Below are 17,138 nucleotides of genomic sequence, written 5' to 3'. Positions count from 1 at the left end.
CCTCATAGATCATGGTGCACTTCGAAGTGCAAATAGAGTGGGGTTGAGAAAACAAAAAGACGTTCAACTAAATTAAAGGATAGATTAATTGACGAGCTACTGCGCGGCGCAACGCCATGTTCATTTGTTTCTAGGCGTTCGATACAAGGATAAATTATAGCCTGGCTGATAGCCATATTTACGGACGTAGGTTAAAAGGTTAACTTTACTCCGTTGGCGGCAGTTCAGTATTTACAAAGTCCAGAATAATAAAATATTATTTCATCAATATTTTTTGTCATGAAAATATTAAGTAAAGTTATGAAGTGAGCATGCAAGACGTACATATGTATTACTTACAAGAATAACTTACATTGAGCTTAAAAATAATGGTTTTCGAACGTTTATACTTTGCTGTTACTTGGGCCGCTGCCCAATATTGGGCGTTTGAGGCTTGTTGTTACTAGCGCCGCTGCCCAATATTGGGCGCTTGAGGCTTGCTGTTACTGGCGCTGCTGCCAAAATATTGGGCGTTTGAGGCTTGCTGTTACTTGCGCCGCTGCCCAATATTGGGCGTTTGAAGCTTGCTGTTACTGGCGCCGCTGCCCAATATTGGGCGTTTGAGGCTTGCTGTTACTGGCGCCGCTGCCCAATATTGGGCGTTTGAGGCTTGCTGTTACTNAAAATTAAATCAAATTCAGCTCAAGATTTCTTCACTAACTTAATACTTAAATTGGATTTATGAGAAATAAAGATATTCATCTGAATTTGAAGTCTAACAGTAGTAAACAGAAAAAATATAACTCAGTACTCACTGCAGTGAGTGACAGAGAGCGCATTTTCTCGTCGACGAAAACTTGAGGTCACGGACAGATGGACGGACAGACGGACGGACAGACGGACAGACAGACAGACGGACATAGCGAGCACAATAGTGAATTTTTTTCATAAATGAGAAAATGCGCTAAAAATTGCTTTTTCATGAATTAATTCATTACTAATATATTAATTCCTGTCTACTAATTTCACATATATTTACTAACCATGTATTTACATACACTAAGACATTATAGTAAACTAAAATTATAGATATTATTTTTCCGTCTAAATGATAAATCATACTTCCGTATCATTTGATACCAAATAACTGATAATTTCGTTACCCTAACAAAAAGCCACATAATTGATTTTGTTTGAAATGAAAAGGAAAGTTATAGCTCTATCGCATGATAGGTGAGATAAGTTGGTCGTTTAGTAATTTAGTTAAAATTATTAAGGACTGATGGTAATATTTGAACGATATGTTCGTTTTATGGCTCAAAAAGGGAAATTTATTTCCTTGTATTCACTAACAAAACGTTTGAAAATTGAGCATTTAAATAATCGATTTTCAAAAACTTTATCGCAGTGTTTCGATTATTTACCGACCTTATTGAAAAAGCTGAAAAATAAATTAAATAACATTAAGATTAACAAACTAAATAGTTATAAAAAATCAATTGAAACGTAATATTTGACTCAGTCATAACTTCTCACTCAATGTATGCGCGTTCATCCAGAAGCATCCCTCTATACGTTGTCTGTTGACGAACCTTCGATCGCTATACCACTTCGAGGTGCTATGAGCCCGTCAAAGTCTCAATGAAGGTGTATGCCTAAACATAAGTATTGCTTTGGCATAGCATAATGAGAGGCAAAATTGACGTACGCAAATGAACTCACGTGAATTTGTACGCAAACATGATGGGTGCAAACACTTACTCGTAAATTTGGTGAGCACCGAACGCGAGTACGATGAGCAGTGAGCGCAGGTTCCGAGCGCTTGCTCAAACTTTGGAGCATTTTCTAAAATGAATAACTTCGGCCCTTAAATGGTAATGATTTCCTATCTTAAATTTGATTAATTTATCGAAAATATTTACGATGTAAATCGTCAAAACTAAGGCAATTGTCCAAACCGTCAAAATTTATTGTCGAAATAAATTTTCTAATGTTCTAGTATGCGCATAAATTCCACCTACGACAAAAATTTCTTTTGAAATTTGCTCAAATTTTCTCAAATTTTTATGGTTTTTTGTCGACTGCTGTAGTTCTAAGCATTCTTAACGCTTCCCACCGTGAGAACAGCTCTCACGTATATGACCTCACAAAATTAAAGACCATTCGAACCATCGAGCTATCGACCTAAACTACCGAAGCTTTGCGAGGTTCAGAACGCGATTCGACTTCATTATTGACATCAAGCTTCGTTCAAGCCTGGTTTTAAGTGTATGTGTTATATATCACTTGTGTTGCATTAAAGATGTGTCTGATTTTCTATAGGAAAGGCGTACAATATAGCATACGTAGTATAAGGTAAACTTTTTTTGAAGCCCAGGTGGAGCCAACTTTGAAATTATGAATAGTCTACCAATAAAACATTATTTTACTTGGTGGTGAAGCACGGAAATGAAAAAATTGAATAATTAAACAAATATTTTTAACCAAAATCTTTAAATTATAGAAAAAACTTTGTTACTTCTTAAATAAGTTTTTGCTCACAGGGAGCGAAAAATAGAACATAAAAATTTATGTTTTAGAATGACATTTTTTTCAACTCGACATAATCTGTTCATTGGTCCGGCAATGTCTACAAAATTATAATGAAGTGAATTTTTCGGAAAATATTTCTCCTATAATTCCTTTAGGTGAAAATTCTAGAAACAAGTTCCTTAAATTTTAACTAAATTATTTTTTAACGCACTTTAATGGACAGAATCTAAAGTGCATGTCAAGTCATCATAGTGCAATATAGTGAATCAAATTTAAATTCTTTTATTCACAGAAGAAGCTCATTTTATAAAACCTTAAGCTTAAGAAGCTCGTTTTATATTGGTGCATGACTTGATCATTATGATGGTTCGAACATTGCGTACACTTTAAAACATTTTACGACCTCACGCAGCGAAGCGAGCACCGCACTTACGCCTCAAGATTATCATAAAACTTCGATTCGATATGTGCGCTCTAGTTCACCAAATATTATGGAGCTAAAATACAAGAACTTAGAACGTCAGTCGCGATTGATTTGTATTGAAACAATGTCATGCTACGGCCTGGCTTTCCGATACCGGAGAGCGTCTCCACCGAAATAATCTCAGGTCCGAATATCATTTCTGTAAAGACGATAAATGCGTTCAACGATTTAAAAGCCAGTGCTGTACATAATGAGGGTGGCGCGAAGTCTTATGAGTTTGGTTCACGATACATATAAGAATCGGCTTATAGCTGAAATCAGTGCACTTATATCTTATGGTGCTAATGGCCAGGTAAAGGCAGGTACTGCACAGCTTCGTTACATGATTTGTGTTATCATTTCTTACATGGATTTTTACCAGTTCAAGTCTTAAATGGAAAGAATATTACGATGGCTAAACGTAAGATAAGCACCTGAATGTATTGAGGTCAATTCTCGTGACTTATGGTGCGTCATGCTGGACACTGCTTTTCAAAAATATTACTGTTAAAACGTCAACCTCTAAAATCATAGAATTTTTTTTAAATTGACTGGCACTCTAACTGCATCAGCTCGTAAAAATTTCTACCCAGAGCAGTTCTATTATTACTGAGTATTTTTGAAGGTATATTAGGAGTGAGATGTCATGCTATGACAATTTATGCTTTTACTGGAAATGCCCTAATCGCTACTACAGAAACTTTACGTGGCTATCTTTTTCTAAGACGCTCTTCATAAATGCAGTGCACATAAGAGTTGAAAATGGCTGAAATGGCTACGAATTTAAGTGCATGAAGTTAATGATCGATCTCTTAAGTGATCTTGCATTTTATGTCGTGAATTTGATTTGCCGTGAATTTAATTTTATGCCGTTCAGTTTTAAAATTGTCAAATTTTAAACTGATAATTCGCCCTTAAGGAATAACTTGTGGTTATTAAAAGATTAAAAATGCACTTAACAAATAATGCTACTAATTTTCTTTTCTTAAAGAAAATTTACGTTTAAATTTAACCTGAAGTGTAGAAGCAAATAAATTTACAAATTCAGGATTTGATGAACAGTAAAAATAAATGAAATTATTAGAGGAAAGGTGGAAAAGTGAACATTTGTACAAGAAGTGTTAGTAATAGGCTTGAATATTGCGTACAGGGAAGAGAGACGCAAGACAATTGATAAGTAAACATGGAGGAAAAGAAAGATGGATAGATGTGGATAAGTGAATATGGTACGAGAAGTATAGGTAAGAGGAAGGAATATGGTGCACGATAAAGAGAGAGGGATGGAAGTGGATAAGTGAATATGGTACGAGAAGTATGGGGAAGAGGAAGGAATATGGTGCATGATAAAGAGAGGGGGATGGAAGGTCGGGACAATGGAGCCCACAAATGGAAGAGTCGTGTTTGCCGCGATGAGAGGGAACCTGTAGCGTGAGGGGAGTGAGGGGCTAGCCGAGGGGAACGTTGAGGGAGTGAGGGGCAAACCGAGGGGAAAGTTGAGGGAGTGAGGGGCAAACCGAGGGGAAAAGTGAGGGAGTGAGAAGCAAACCGAGGGGAAAGTTGAGGGAGTAAGAGGAAAATCTGGGGGAAAATTGAGGAAGTGAGGAGCAAACCGAGGGGAAAGTTAAGGAAGTGAGGGGCAAACCGAGGGGAAAGTTAAGGAAGTGAGGGGGCAAACCGAGGGGAAAGTTGAGGGAGTGAGAGGCAAACCGAGAGGAAAGTTGAGGAGGCGATGGACAAACCGAGGGGAAGTTATGGGAGGGAAAAAATGCAGGAGGGACAAAGTCTGAGTCGAATCATTACTGAAATAAGGGAAAAAATAATGGAAAAGGATGTGGTATGGGTGAGATTGGGAAACATAAATTAATACATGGGACAAATATAATAACTATAAGCAAATAATTGAAAAATGTAAGTGGATTTTGGAATTTATGAATGAAATAAATGTAGAGAAAGAAACATGATTGAAAAATTGAATGCTGCGAGGGATACAACAGCCGAGGGAAGGTAACGAGGTTGCGTCCCTCTGAGGGCCTTTGTGGAGCACTTCTTTAAAGAGGGAACAGAGGGCATGCTGGAGTGGGGTGAAGTGAGGGAGTGTGGCATGATGCTGTTGTAAGGGCATGCTGGAGTGGGGTGAAGTGAGGGAGTGTGGCATGATGCTGTTGTAAGGGCATGCTGGAGTGGGGTGAAGTGTGGGAGTGTGGCATGATGCTGTTGTAAGGGCATGCTGGAGTGGGGTGAAGTGAGGGAGTGTGGCATGATGCTGTTGTAAGGGCATGCTGGAGTGGGGTGAAGTGTGGGAGTGTGGCATGATGCTGTTGTAAGGGCATGCTGGAGTGGTGTGAAGTGTGGGAGTGTGGCATGATAATGTATCATTTAACTTGAGTTGCAGAATAGAAAATATGATAAATATTATATTGTGTTTCCATATGGAATGTGAATGGTATAATTATTCATCATTACTATCGATATACATGAATTTCATATATAATGCTAAGCTTTATTTTTATATATTAATTATGAAAAAACTTTATATAAGGTTAATTATTTCTTATTATGAAAAATGGTCTTTTGCTTCCATTAAAAAATACAAAATCTTAATCTTGAAGGTTAAGGTTACTTATCTACGCGAGGGTAACTAAAGAAACAAAAACAACCTAAAAGCAGACGGATGCTGGACAGATCTGATAGACAGGCGGATGGATTGACAGGAAGAAGTGACGGACGAACGACCGGCACGAGGTTAGGAGTATACAGACAGACAGACAGAATGAAAGGGCAAGTAGACAGAGGTCTGTCATTTGATACTGTCCAGTCTTAGTGAGGCAAGTAACTCTGTAGAGTTTGCTTGACTGGCAGAGCGTGACGCGGGCTTTTCGGTCAAATACAAGACGTTATTCCTACTTGAAGCCCTTTTTCTATTGTTGAGTTACATGCACACTACTAAAATTAGTGAAAAATTACGATTTTTCAGTAATTTTTCTCTCGTATTTTTGAGTAAATCACGGTGATTTTTTAGTGAAACTTTAATTTATCCTTTGAAACTTGCCATTTTCGGGGTAATCCTTTGATTTTTAGCAAAACACTGCTACTTTCAATGGAATGAGGAATGCAGGTATTTTAAAATGAAAAAATTATATTTACACGTAAATCACTGCTAATTTTCGGTAGACATTAATAACCGCATCATAAATATGTTTTAACTAATACATGTAATAACCAAACTAGACAAAGATTATCCTGAATATCGAGTCAGCAATGAAAAGAAACGTTGTTTTGAACATGATGCGTAGAGCGATGGACCAGGTGCCATACTTTCAAAACTCGCTAAGTTAACGAAAGGACTTACGCTCTATTTTCTTGTCTATGATTGGTAGATTTTGCTTCTAATACCGTCGATGATTGGCAGATGAACTTACGATCTCTTAACTTTTTTCTGAAAACTAACAGAGGTGCCGCGTCGCACGCGTACGAAACAATTGGCGGTGATGCCGCGAAATCTATCAATTAATTATACAAACAATTATTGTCCTGATGTCCATCATCGGAAACTATTTGCGAAGGCTCGGAAGGCCTGATGTTCACCATTGTAAACTATTTACGAAGGCTCGAAGGAAAATTGTGTAAGTGTCTTATCGCTTGTCTAATTGCAAGACATAATTGCTCGCAATTTTGTAAAGTTGAACTTAGGGATAAAAGACTACGAATTTTTGAAGACAATCTGGCGATAAGGATTGATTGGAGGCTCAGGAATTACAGCACACTCAAATAAATGATAGACAGTTTTTCCAGGTATCGATCCACTTATTTCCCTTATCCTGACCCAGTTTGGTCCGAAAATAAGGCGTATCTATGCTACGTCCTCTTATTGCTCGTATTGTATGAAAGAATATAAGAATAATTTGAATAAGACTAGTGTGTCAAAACTTGGACAATGAGATCCATTTATCTTTCGAAGTGTACTTATATGTAGCGTAACGAAATAATGGGCTAGAGTTTAATGGTAAAATTTCTAGAGCAGAAAAACAAGAATACCCCAGAATACTGGGATTGTTGTTTGCTAATAGCGTCGAAGGCAATCAAGCATGCATGAAATACTTTCAATGAGAATCAGATTTAAAGAGGTTGATATCTAATCAGATTTAAAAAGGTTTTATGATAATGGAAACGATCTCATGATAGAAGCCTCAATGAAATTGTTCTATATCCAAATTATTTTCTGTAATTATTCAGAAGTAAAAACTGGAAGAGACTTTGATTGAAATGTTAATTATACCTTGTTTCTGAACGCAGTGCCGAGTTTAACATTATCAAGAATAATTAGTGTTGACATCATTTATATGTAGCAAATGTAATGGGGATTCCAACATTTAAATTAATAGAGAATCCATTTAATTGTGAAATAATTATTACAGATCTCTAAACGCAGGGCTGTGGACCGGGGCTAACATCATCAGGGATTATTCATCAAGGGATTATTCCTATTGATATAATTTATCAGTAGTATATCAATTTATCAGTGGTATATCTAAAGGGGAATCCAATGCTCTATTCCTTGAGTCCTTTTCACGTCACCCCTGCCAGCTCTAGGGGAGGTCTTCCGCTAGCCAGCGGGAAACTGAGGGAAAACCTCCAGATTGGCGGTGTCACAAAGATGTTAGCGATGTTTCCATAACATGCTAAACATTTCCTTATAACGTGGAAACATTTGTTTCATGAATCCAGTAATTCAATTTTGCAATACCGAACAAATGTTAGCTTGTGTGCTGTATTACCTTCATTTATTTCATTGTGCATTATTTTATCTAAATGTTCTCGTAATATTATAATATTTTGCGTTCAAACATATGCGATAGAAAGATTTTAATTTGAACTTGTTATCCTAAGTCAAAATGTCTAATGTAATAAAAATTATCAAAAATTCTATTGCAATAAATGACTTAACTATTAGTAAATCCGCTTAACTATAAAATAAGATGCTTCCGTTAATCAGTAATGACATTTTATTAAATCCAATTAATATTTACCGGATACGTGAAAAATAAATTAAATTTCAAATAAATCTCTGACCCTAACATTTCTCAATGAAACCTTTTAGATTCTAAATATATCTGTTATGTATTGAATGGAAATATTGAAGTCTTCTAGGAAAATACTGGACTGAAATTTTGGGAGATTTTTGGATTGGAAAGAATATTTTATTCCAAAACTGAATAAATGTGGCTGGAGTATTGGAATGAATATCGATTATTGCTGGAATGAATATTTTATTGGTGTTAAAGGCACCAGAATTATACATCAGCAAGTATACATCAGCAAGTATACATCAGCAAGTATACATCAGCAAGTTGGGCTCCTGCAGGTCAGAAGAAAGTGCGTCTTCAATTAAGAATTATATTCATAAAACAAATTTCGAATTTCGTTTTTCGGTCCAGTGCCAGGAATTCAAATTACATTTGGGCTTCCGCATTTCCTAGATTGCTTTCGTATTTTTCACTGCAGTTAGACATCAGCGTGCATGTACTCAGAATAATGTAGGGATCATATTGTCCAATTAATGACTCACTTACTACGTGTAAAACAAATTCTTCCTACTTAGGCCCAAACAGGGTCTAAAGAGGAAGGAAATAATGACATAATGGAAATACTGTATCACTATTTTGACAAAGTCTCGTCCATTTCTCTGCGTGCATGGGTGACGTATCAAGCGCGATGCTTGGTCTCGAGAGGGGCTTGGAAGAGGATAGGATTGTCTCAAGGAAAAGGATAGGATTGTCTCAAGGAAGAGAACAGGATTGTCTCAAGGAAAAGGATAGGATTGTCTCAAGGAAGAGAACAGGATTGTCTCAAGGAAGAGGATAGGATTGTCTCAAGGAAGAGGATAGGATTGTCTCAAGGAAGGGTTCGATCATGTTTAGATCCTCCTGAGATGCTTCAGTTAAGACAGGATCTCGCTGAGAGCTCCAGAGGAGTGGAGTGGCTGATACTAAACTAACAAGTCCCGCTCAGGTAAATCCTGCTCCGTTATATTTTGTCTAAAAAATAATTTTCGGTATACAGAACTTTGTATAGTGAGAAATCAATTATTAATATTTTGATAAACAAATTCATTTTGTCTCGAAGTAGCTTAAGTTGATTAAACGTTGAAGTAAATATGCGCTGCCATGCTATAAGCTTATGACGTGGTATGCTTAGGTGGTTCTCCCATTAAAAAAATAGGCTAATTTCTTGAATTTTATTTATATCGCTTACGATGCCCGTATGGCACTGGGGCTTGGGGGCGAGTGTCTAAAATAATGAATCATTTTTTACGTTTAGTTAGCTTTACTAAATGCTAACGAGATGGCTGGTGGTAGTAAAATATCGAATCATATCCAAAACTATGTTTGTAAAACTCACGGGCCCATAAAGCGCTGGTACGAGTTTCTAAAATGACTAATTATTTCTTGAGTAATGTTAGAATTATTTCTTAACGAGTCGTGCCCGCCAATTATCCTACAATTATTTATGCAATTATTTTTTAATTTATAATTAATTGTAATTATATGTAATTTATAATTACAATTAGTTATATTCATAATTGAGATAAGTTATTGTAACTCACGGTACCCATGACGCGCTGAGGTGAATGTGGGTCGAAATGACCCAGTCCTTCCTGGGCCCCATAGCCGCCCCCGTGCTGGGCCCCGTGCTGGGCCCAGCTGGACGTGAGGACATCAACGTTGATGGGGAGGGGGGCCTCGAGGGATGAGGGGGCCTGGGCCACCATCGGCACCCCCCGCATCGAGGAATAAAACGACATCATCGACTTCTGTGTGGGGAATTAGAGGCATTATTAAGCAACTGATGTCTACAATAGAAGAAAACACGGGATTTAATTGTCACTTGTATTATGTCTTTTATCGAATGAACAATGTGCACAATCGTGAACATTCCAAATGATGAAGGCTGATGATGAAAATTAACATTTGAAATGATGAAGGCTAATGATGAAAATTAACATTTGAAATTATAAAGGCTGATGATGCAAATTAATTTTTCAAATGATGAAGGCTAATGATGATAGTGAACAATTCCAAATGATGAAGGCTAATGATGAAAGTTAACATTCCAAAAGATGAAGGCTAATGATGAAAGCTAACATTTTAAATGAAGAAGGCTAATGATTATAGTGAGCATTCCAAACGATGAAAGCTAATGATGATACTGAACATTTCAAATTATGGAGGCTAATGATGATAGTTAACATTTTAAATGATAAAGGCTAATTTTGATAGTGAGCATTCCAAATGATGAAGGCTAATGATGATAGTGAACATTTTAAATGATAAAGGCTAATGATGATAGTTAACATTTTAAATGATAAAGGCTAATGATGATAGTTAACATTTTAAATGATAAAGGCTAATGATGATAGTTAACATTTTAAATGATGAAGGCTAATGATGATAGTTAACATTTTAAATGATAAAGGCTAATGATGATAGTTAACATTTTAAATGATGAAGGCTAATGAAGATAGTTAACATTTTAAATGATGAAGGGTAATGATGATAGTTAACATTCCCAATGATGAAGGCTAATGATGATAGTGAACATTCCAAACGGTGAGGGCTTATGATGATAGTGAATATTCCAAATGATGAAGGCTAATGATCATAGTGAACTTTCAAAATGAAGAAGGTTGATGATGATACTGAACATTTCAAATTCTGGAGGCTAATGATGATAGTGAACATTTTAAATAGTGGAAGCTAATGATGATAGTGAACATTTTAAATGATAAAGGCTAATGATGATAGTGAGCATTCCAAATGATGATAGTGAGCATTCCAAATGATTAAGGCTAATGATGAAAGCTAACATTTCAAATGAAGAAGGCTAATGATCATAGTTAACATTTTAAATGATGAAGGCTAATGATGATAGTGAGCATTCCAAACGATGTAGGCTAATGATGAAGTTGGTATGATGCAAGCTAGGCGCCGTGGCTCCAGCCTTATCAGCGGATAGCCCTACACTCCGGACTGTTTGGTATTTCCGTTTTCCAGAGTCCGCAGTATACCTGTTCCGAGCTTCAGTTACGGCAGCACGAAACATAAATATATATCACTAGTCTACTTAAATCATAACTTAAACTAGAATTTAAACCATAAGAATTTAAAAGCAAAAAAAAAAAAACGTCAAGCGAATGAAATTTGTGACTTTCCAACCTCAAGAAAGAATCTGTTGTAAGTTTTCTTGTAGTATAATGTAAATACAATTTTTAATTACAAAATTAGCACTATTATCTCTATGCATTGATGCTAAATTGAAAAAAAACATTTATTTTGCATTATATAAAAAACTAAAATAAATTAAATCCCTTGAATAAAAATGAAGAAATAAATCACTCACTAATATATAAAAGAAATTAGATGAAAATAAAAATTAGATGAAAACGTAATCGACCACTAAGGTAAATAATATCTTGTCTAAATACCGATGCATTTCTTGGCCGTGTGTGAGTCACCTTGACCCAGTTTAGCCCGGAAAATATGCGTATCTGTGCTACGTGCTAGAAGTGAGTCACTATTTAGACATTGTGACTCATCCATTTATTTGAGTGTGACGATGGCTGAAGCTCTACACAGCATTACATATGGTATATATGTACCCTACATATGGTAGTGTACTTATGGTAGCACTACATATGGTATATATAATAGGCGTATCTGTGCTACGTGCTAGAAGTGAGTCACTATTTGGCCATTGTGACCCATTCATTTATTTGAGTGTGACGATGGCTGAAGGCCGCCCTGTTTTATGGCTTTATGGCCACGGCTGTGGCCTTNCGTGGACTCAATCAAGTTTATGCTAATCATAATTAAGTTGTCTTAGACACTCAGAAGAATTACTGGGTCACATTGTCTAAATAGACACACTCTCTTCCCCACAGCACGAGCAGGGATCAGACGCAGAACTGACGCGTCCTTTTGATGAGCAAAATACTATGTAATAATTTTTCAAAATGACCCACACTTGTGCAAAAACTGCATTGCAATTCTGTGTAATTTTTTCTCTGTAATTTTCACATCAAATTTTCTCATCATAATTTAATTTAAGCTAATAAAAATATATTACGTTTGGCTTAAGCAGACTCTTGATGTAGAGCGAAGATGGATTGAGGAATGTGAAATTTAAGAAAAATTTCTTCAGCTATTGCTTGCTTTATATATTGTCTTGATTAATTAATTTTAATTGAATAAATTAGTTATCTAAACTCATATCCAGTGGCATATTATCAGCCATTTTATTGTAACAAAAAGTTAAGCCTAGACTGAATCACTAGCACTATTACTTCGTTGATCAATTCATGATCGCATATATTTCCGAAATATTAAAAAAATATGCAACTACGAACGAAGCATAATGTTTGTATGGCAGGCGAATGTCCTGTTAATGTATACTTAGTAAAAAACGTCCGCAAATCTTTGAATTTTGTAAAGAAATATAACAATAAATCGGAGTACTGTAATATCTGAGTTAAAATATTAGTTTTAGATTATGTCGTAATTAGGAATACGTCCTATTAAACCATTTTGACAACATTCTTGCATGGACTAATCGTTTCCACCTTTTAAATGCATCTTCTCCAGCCAAATAACGTTGCAACAACCTTAATTACACCTGTTTTCGTTAAAAATAACGTTTATTTAAAGTAACTTCAACATCAGATGTGTGGTGGGATCCATCGTTTACACTCAGAAATATAATTTAGGTCATGCGTGTAAATAGTGACACACTTGCGTTACGTAGCACAGAAACGCCCTTTATCTTGGTCAGAATGATCACCTACGATGAAAAAAAAGCATCGCATTTTGGACAAAGACTCAGTCATTTCTTTAGGTGCAGCCACTGAAGCCCAGTGCCACTGCTACGCCTAGTAAATTTGGACAAAGACTCATTAATTTCTCTGGGCGCAGTCAGTGCCACCGGCACCCGAAGTAAATTTGGACAAAGACTCATTCGTTTTTCTGGGTGCAGCCACTGAAGCCCAGTGCCTCCGATACGCCTACTAAATTTGGACAAAGACTCAATAATTTCTCTAGGTGCAGCCACTGAAGTCCAGTGCCACCGTCACGCCGACTAAATTTGGACAAAGACTCATTAATTTCTCTAGGTGTAGCCACTGAAGTCCAGTGCCACCACCACGCCTACCACGCCTACCACGCCTGCTAAATTTAGACAAAGACTCATTAATTTCTCTGGGTGTAGCTACTGAAGTCCAGTGCCACTGTACGCCTACTAAATGTGGACAAAGACTCATTAATTTCTCTAGGTGCAGCCACTGAAGTTCAGTACCACCGCGACGCCTAATAAATTTGGACAAAGACTCACTAATTTCTCTGGGTGCAGCCACTGAAGTTCAGTACCACCACCACGCCTACTAAACTTTGACAAAGACTCATTAATTTCTCTGGGTGTAGCCACTGAAGTCCAGTACCGCCTTTTCGCCTACTAAATTTGGACAAAGACTCATTAATTTCTCTGTGTGTGCAGCCACTAAAGTTCAGTGCCACCGTGACGCCTACTAAACTTGGACAAAGACTCATTAATTTCTCTGGGTGCAGCCACTGAAGCTCAGAGCCACCGATACGCCTACTAAATTTGGACAAAGACTCATTAATTTCTCTAGGTGCAGCCACTGAAGTTCAGTACCACCGATACGCCTACTAAATTTGGACAAAGACTCATTAATTTCTCTGGGCGCAGCCACTGAAGCTCAGAGCTACCATCACGCCTAGTAAATTTGGACAAAGACTCATTAATTTCTTTGGGTGCAGCCACTGAAGCCCAGAGCCACCGTGCCGCCTACTAAATTTGGACAAAGGCTCATTAATTTCTCTAGGTGTAGCCACTGAAGTCCAGTGCCAAAATATGACGCCTAATAAATCTAAAGGCGGTGTTGACACGCGGTCACGTCACAATGACTATAGAACAGCAGCGCTGGCCACTGTAAACAAGCCCAGTGTATAATGTGACTTATGCACGCCGGGTAACACTCAAATATATCAGAGGATCATGGTCAAAATAACGACGACGCATTTTGGACCTTGATCCTTTGGACCATGATCATTTGGACCAAAATCCTTTGGACCATGATCCGACGACAAAAGGGCCCAGAAGGACCTTTTCTGTGTCATTCAGACCCAGTTTGGTCCGAAAAAGTGCCTGCCAGTGTAGCGGCCACTCTCTCTACTCGGGTCGTGGATAAGAAAGTGTGTCAATATAAGCGCAGTATGACCCAATAATTTGTCTCAGTGCATCCTAGTGGCACGTAACTATGACCTGGCAAATATTGCCTTGACATTCAAGCGAAGTAATGAAGGTACTCACGTTGTGCTACGAAATTCATATAAATTGTTGGTGTTTTTAGAAGAAATACATTATAAAGAAGGTGACTAAAGGAATGGTCTACTAGTATATTGATATCATTAATATCAGAAGTTGATATAATAATATATTGTGAAATAAATTAATATTTTAGGCTGAAATTTAGTTATAACAAGTTGCAATGTAGTGAAAACGGAAAATATTTCACAGAAAAGAGATACGATGAAAATGACATCAGAAATGACACTAGCGTGGAAATTTCACGTACGGATTCATAATCGCATCGAACGATTGATTACTTTTCATTAATTATCGATGCATCCACAGGCAAGATTATATACAAGCGATACATATTTTTTGTAGCAATTGCATACTGATTAATGTTATTGATTATATTCTGATCTCAGGCTATGAAGCTAATATTTGAATAAATTGATTAATTCTAATCAACAAATGTCTTCCAGAGGATAGCTCACAGAGGAATGCTGCCGAATGCATTGATTCATCTAAATATATTTTAGTATCAACAGAGAAATCGCTATGTTTTTTAAGACTTAACCATTAAAATAAATCTACTGAACCTAAGAATGCTATTTTCTCAAATGAAATTAAAATACACTTTTCTTCTTTGTTGACAATGAACAAATTTAAAAAAATTAAAATTCGTTTAAATAGAAACTACACCAATACACTAATATTTAGTACACTAATATTTCAATTCGAAATATTAGTGTACAAATAACTGCTAAAAATTACAAAGCTGTCTCTGATGCCCTTGTATGGGAAAGCAATGTTATCGCGTAATTATTATCACGTACATTTGGCTTCAAAAGCTGCCGGTGTCGGCGGTAGGTTCACAAGTCCGCTTGATCAAAGCGACTGGCGTGTCAAAGGGCGGTTATAACCTATCAAAAATTGGTTATCGGTGCTCCTGAAGATAATCGACTCGTTGATAATAATGACCGGCATCACAATCAACACATTGATGTTGATGAACACATTGATGTTGATGCCACTTGAATAATGTCATGCATGGTGCCTGAGGTGAGATGGTCTAACAGCTCGCGCACGAGTCCTGTAACTTTATCAAGAGCTTCTATATCTTTTGAGTGCGTGGGAAAGTCTGTTAAATTGTAATATAATAAAATTTTCTCGGACATTTAAGATTGTCTTGTAAAATTTTCTTGGAGATAAATCAATAGTTAATCCATTTGCAATACCTCCAGTTAATTTTATTCACAACTAATCATTCTATGAACGCAACATTCATCTTCATTTATTCACAAAAAGCGTAGAAAAAGTTAGAATCTCCATCCGCAAACTCTACTTAGCTTTACCCTTAACAACTTCTTCGTAAACTTCGCTTTAAACTTTGCTGTAAACTTTACCATGCGTTCAAGTTGGGCATTAACAATTCAACAACAACATCAACAACATCAACAACAGCAACATCAGCAACAACATCGACAACATCAGCAACATCATCAGCAACAACAGCAACATCTACAACATCAACAACATCAGCATGAATAAGGCTGTCCGCAGTGGAGGCTCTCGCTAATGGACAGAGAACATAAACCCCATTCCCCCACGTCCCCTACACCCCCCTCCTCATCCCCACGCTTCCCCCCGCTCTCCCTCTCTATATCTTCACTTTACTCATCTCTAGTGCCATTCTTTAAGTTATACGTCGTTTGTTATTATTTTAATTCTAGCTATTCTATTTTTAAATAGCTATTTGGGCAACGCGAACTCAGGATTTTTTTTCTCTTTCTTAATTTATAACAGAATATTTCAGCAGCAATTTCTAAAACAAACTTAATGTGATGAATGAATTTAGATTCACCGAATCATTTACCAAATAAAAGATAAAAATAGGCCAGCAATTATTATTCATTTCTAAAATTCGTTTTTTAAACTTACACTGAGAAACTATCGCTCTAGAACGGAAGTCTATAACCAGCAACCAAATGCATTTTACTCGAACAAAATTCCCAATAAATCCAATACTCTTTCCACCAACGACTTTCCATCGCCCAAGAAATCAAGTTCCCAGCATTATTATTATTATTATTATTATTATTATTAATTCCACCGACGACTTTTCATCGCCCAAGAAATAAAGTACCCAGCATTATTATTATTATTATTATTATTATTATTACTAATTCCACCGACGACTTTTCATCGCCCAAGAAATCAAGTGCCCAGCATTATTATTATTAATTTTGATTTGTCCCTTGCGTTCTTTACTCAAGACTTGGACTTATTATATGGCGCCGGGCTCGCAATCATCGAACAAACACGCCTGCAATTTCGTCCAATCGAACGTGCTTGCCTTAAGCACACATCGCAGCCTCAGGCTACACAGTAAATACATTGCATTCTTCATAAAAAAGTATAAATAAAAAGTATATATGAAAGCATGTGAATGAATTTACTTGTTAATGTTTGTGATGCAACAAGAAATGCAGGTCACGTTTTTTATAAAATGAGCATTTCGCTGGAATGGATTCGACTGAATAATACCTAACCTCCCTACCTTGTAAATATTGAATGATGTAATAATTTTAATGTATATGATCATGCAAATTTTTCTATATATGATCACGTTATCGTTTTTTAAGCAAGGGGAAACGATCGGAGCTTTTAATAATAAGCATACGAGCATTTCTGCTCTAAAATAATACAACATGAAATTATCAACTTAAAATTCCACTAACCGTAATAACCTGCAAATATTGATTGATATATTGGTTTTTAGAGGGCTTCCAGATTTACGTTATAA

At 36.5% G+C, this 17,138-nt stretch overlaps 1 protein-coding gene across 1 annotated transcript in view; it reads right to left on the bottom strand.

Moving 5' to 3' along the window:
- Nucleotides 1-17,138, bottom strand: part of LOC108682683 (homeobox protein vab-7) — a 53,126-nt gene that overhangs the window by 31,144 nt on the left and 4,844 nt on the right. Inside the window, exon 4 of the mRNA XM_047882616.1 lies at nucleotides 9,579-9,785. Within this exon, the coding sequence (XP_047738572.1) occupies nucleotides 9,579-9,785 (207 nt within the window). The remainder of the gene's footprint in view (nucleotides 1-9,578; nucleotides 9,786-17,138) is intronic.

This window comes from Hyalella azteca, unplaced genomic scaffold (genome assembly GCF_000764305.2).
Source record: "Hyalella azteca isolate HAZT.00-mixed unplaced genomic scaffold, Hazt_2.0.2 contig10900, whole genome shotgun sequence".
Taxonomy (NCBI): Eukaryota; Metazoa; Arthropoda; class Malacostraca; order Amphipoda; family Hyalellidae; genus Hyalella; species Hyalella azteca.
The sequence above is the reverse complement of the archived record's forward strand: the minus strand, read 5'-3'. Positions and strand labels throughout refer to the sequence as shown.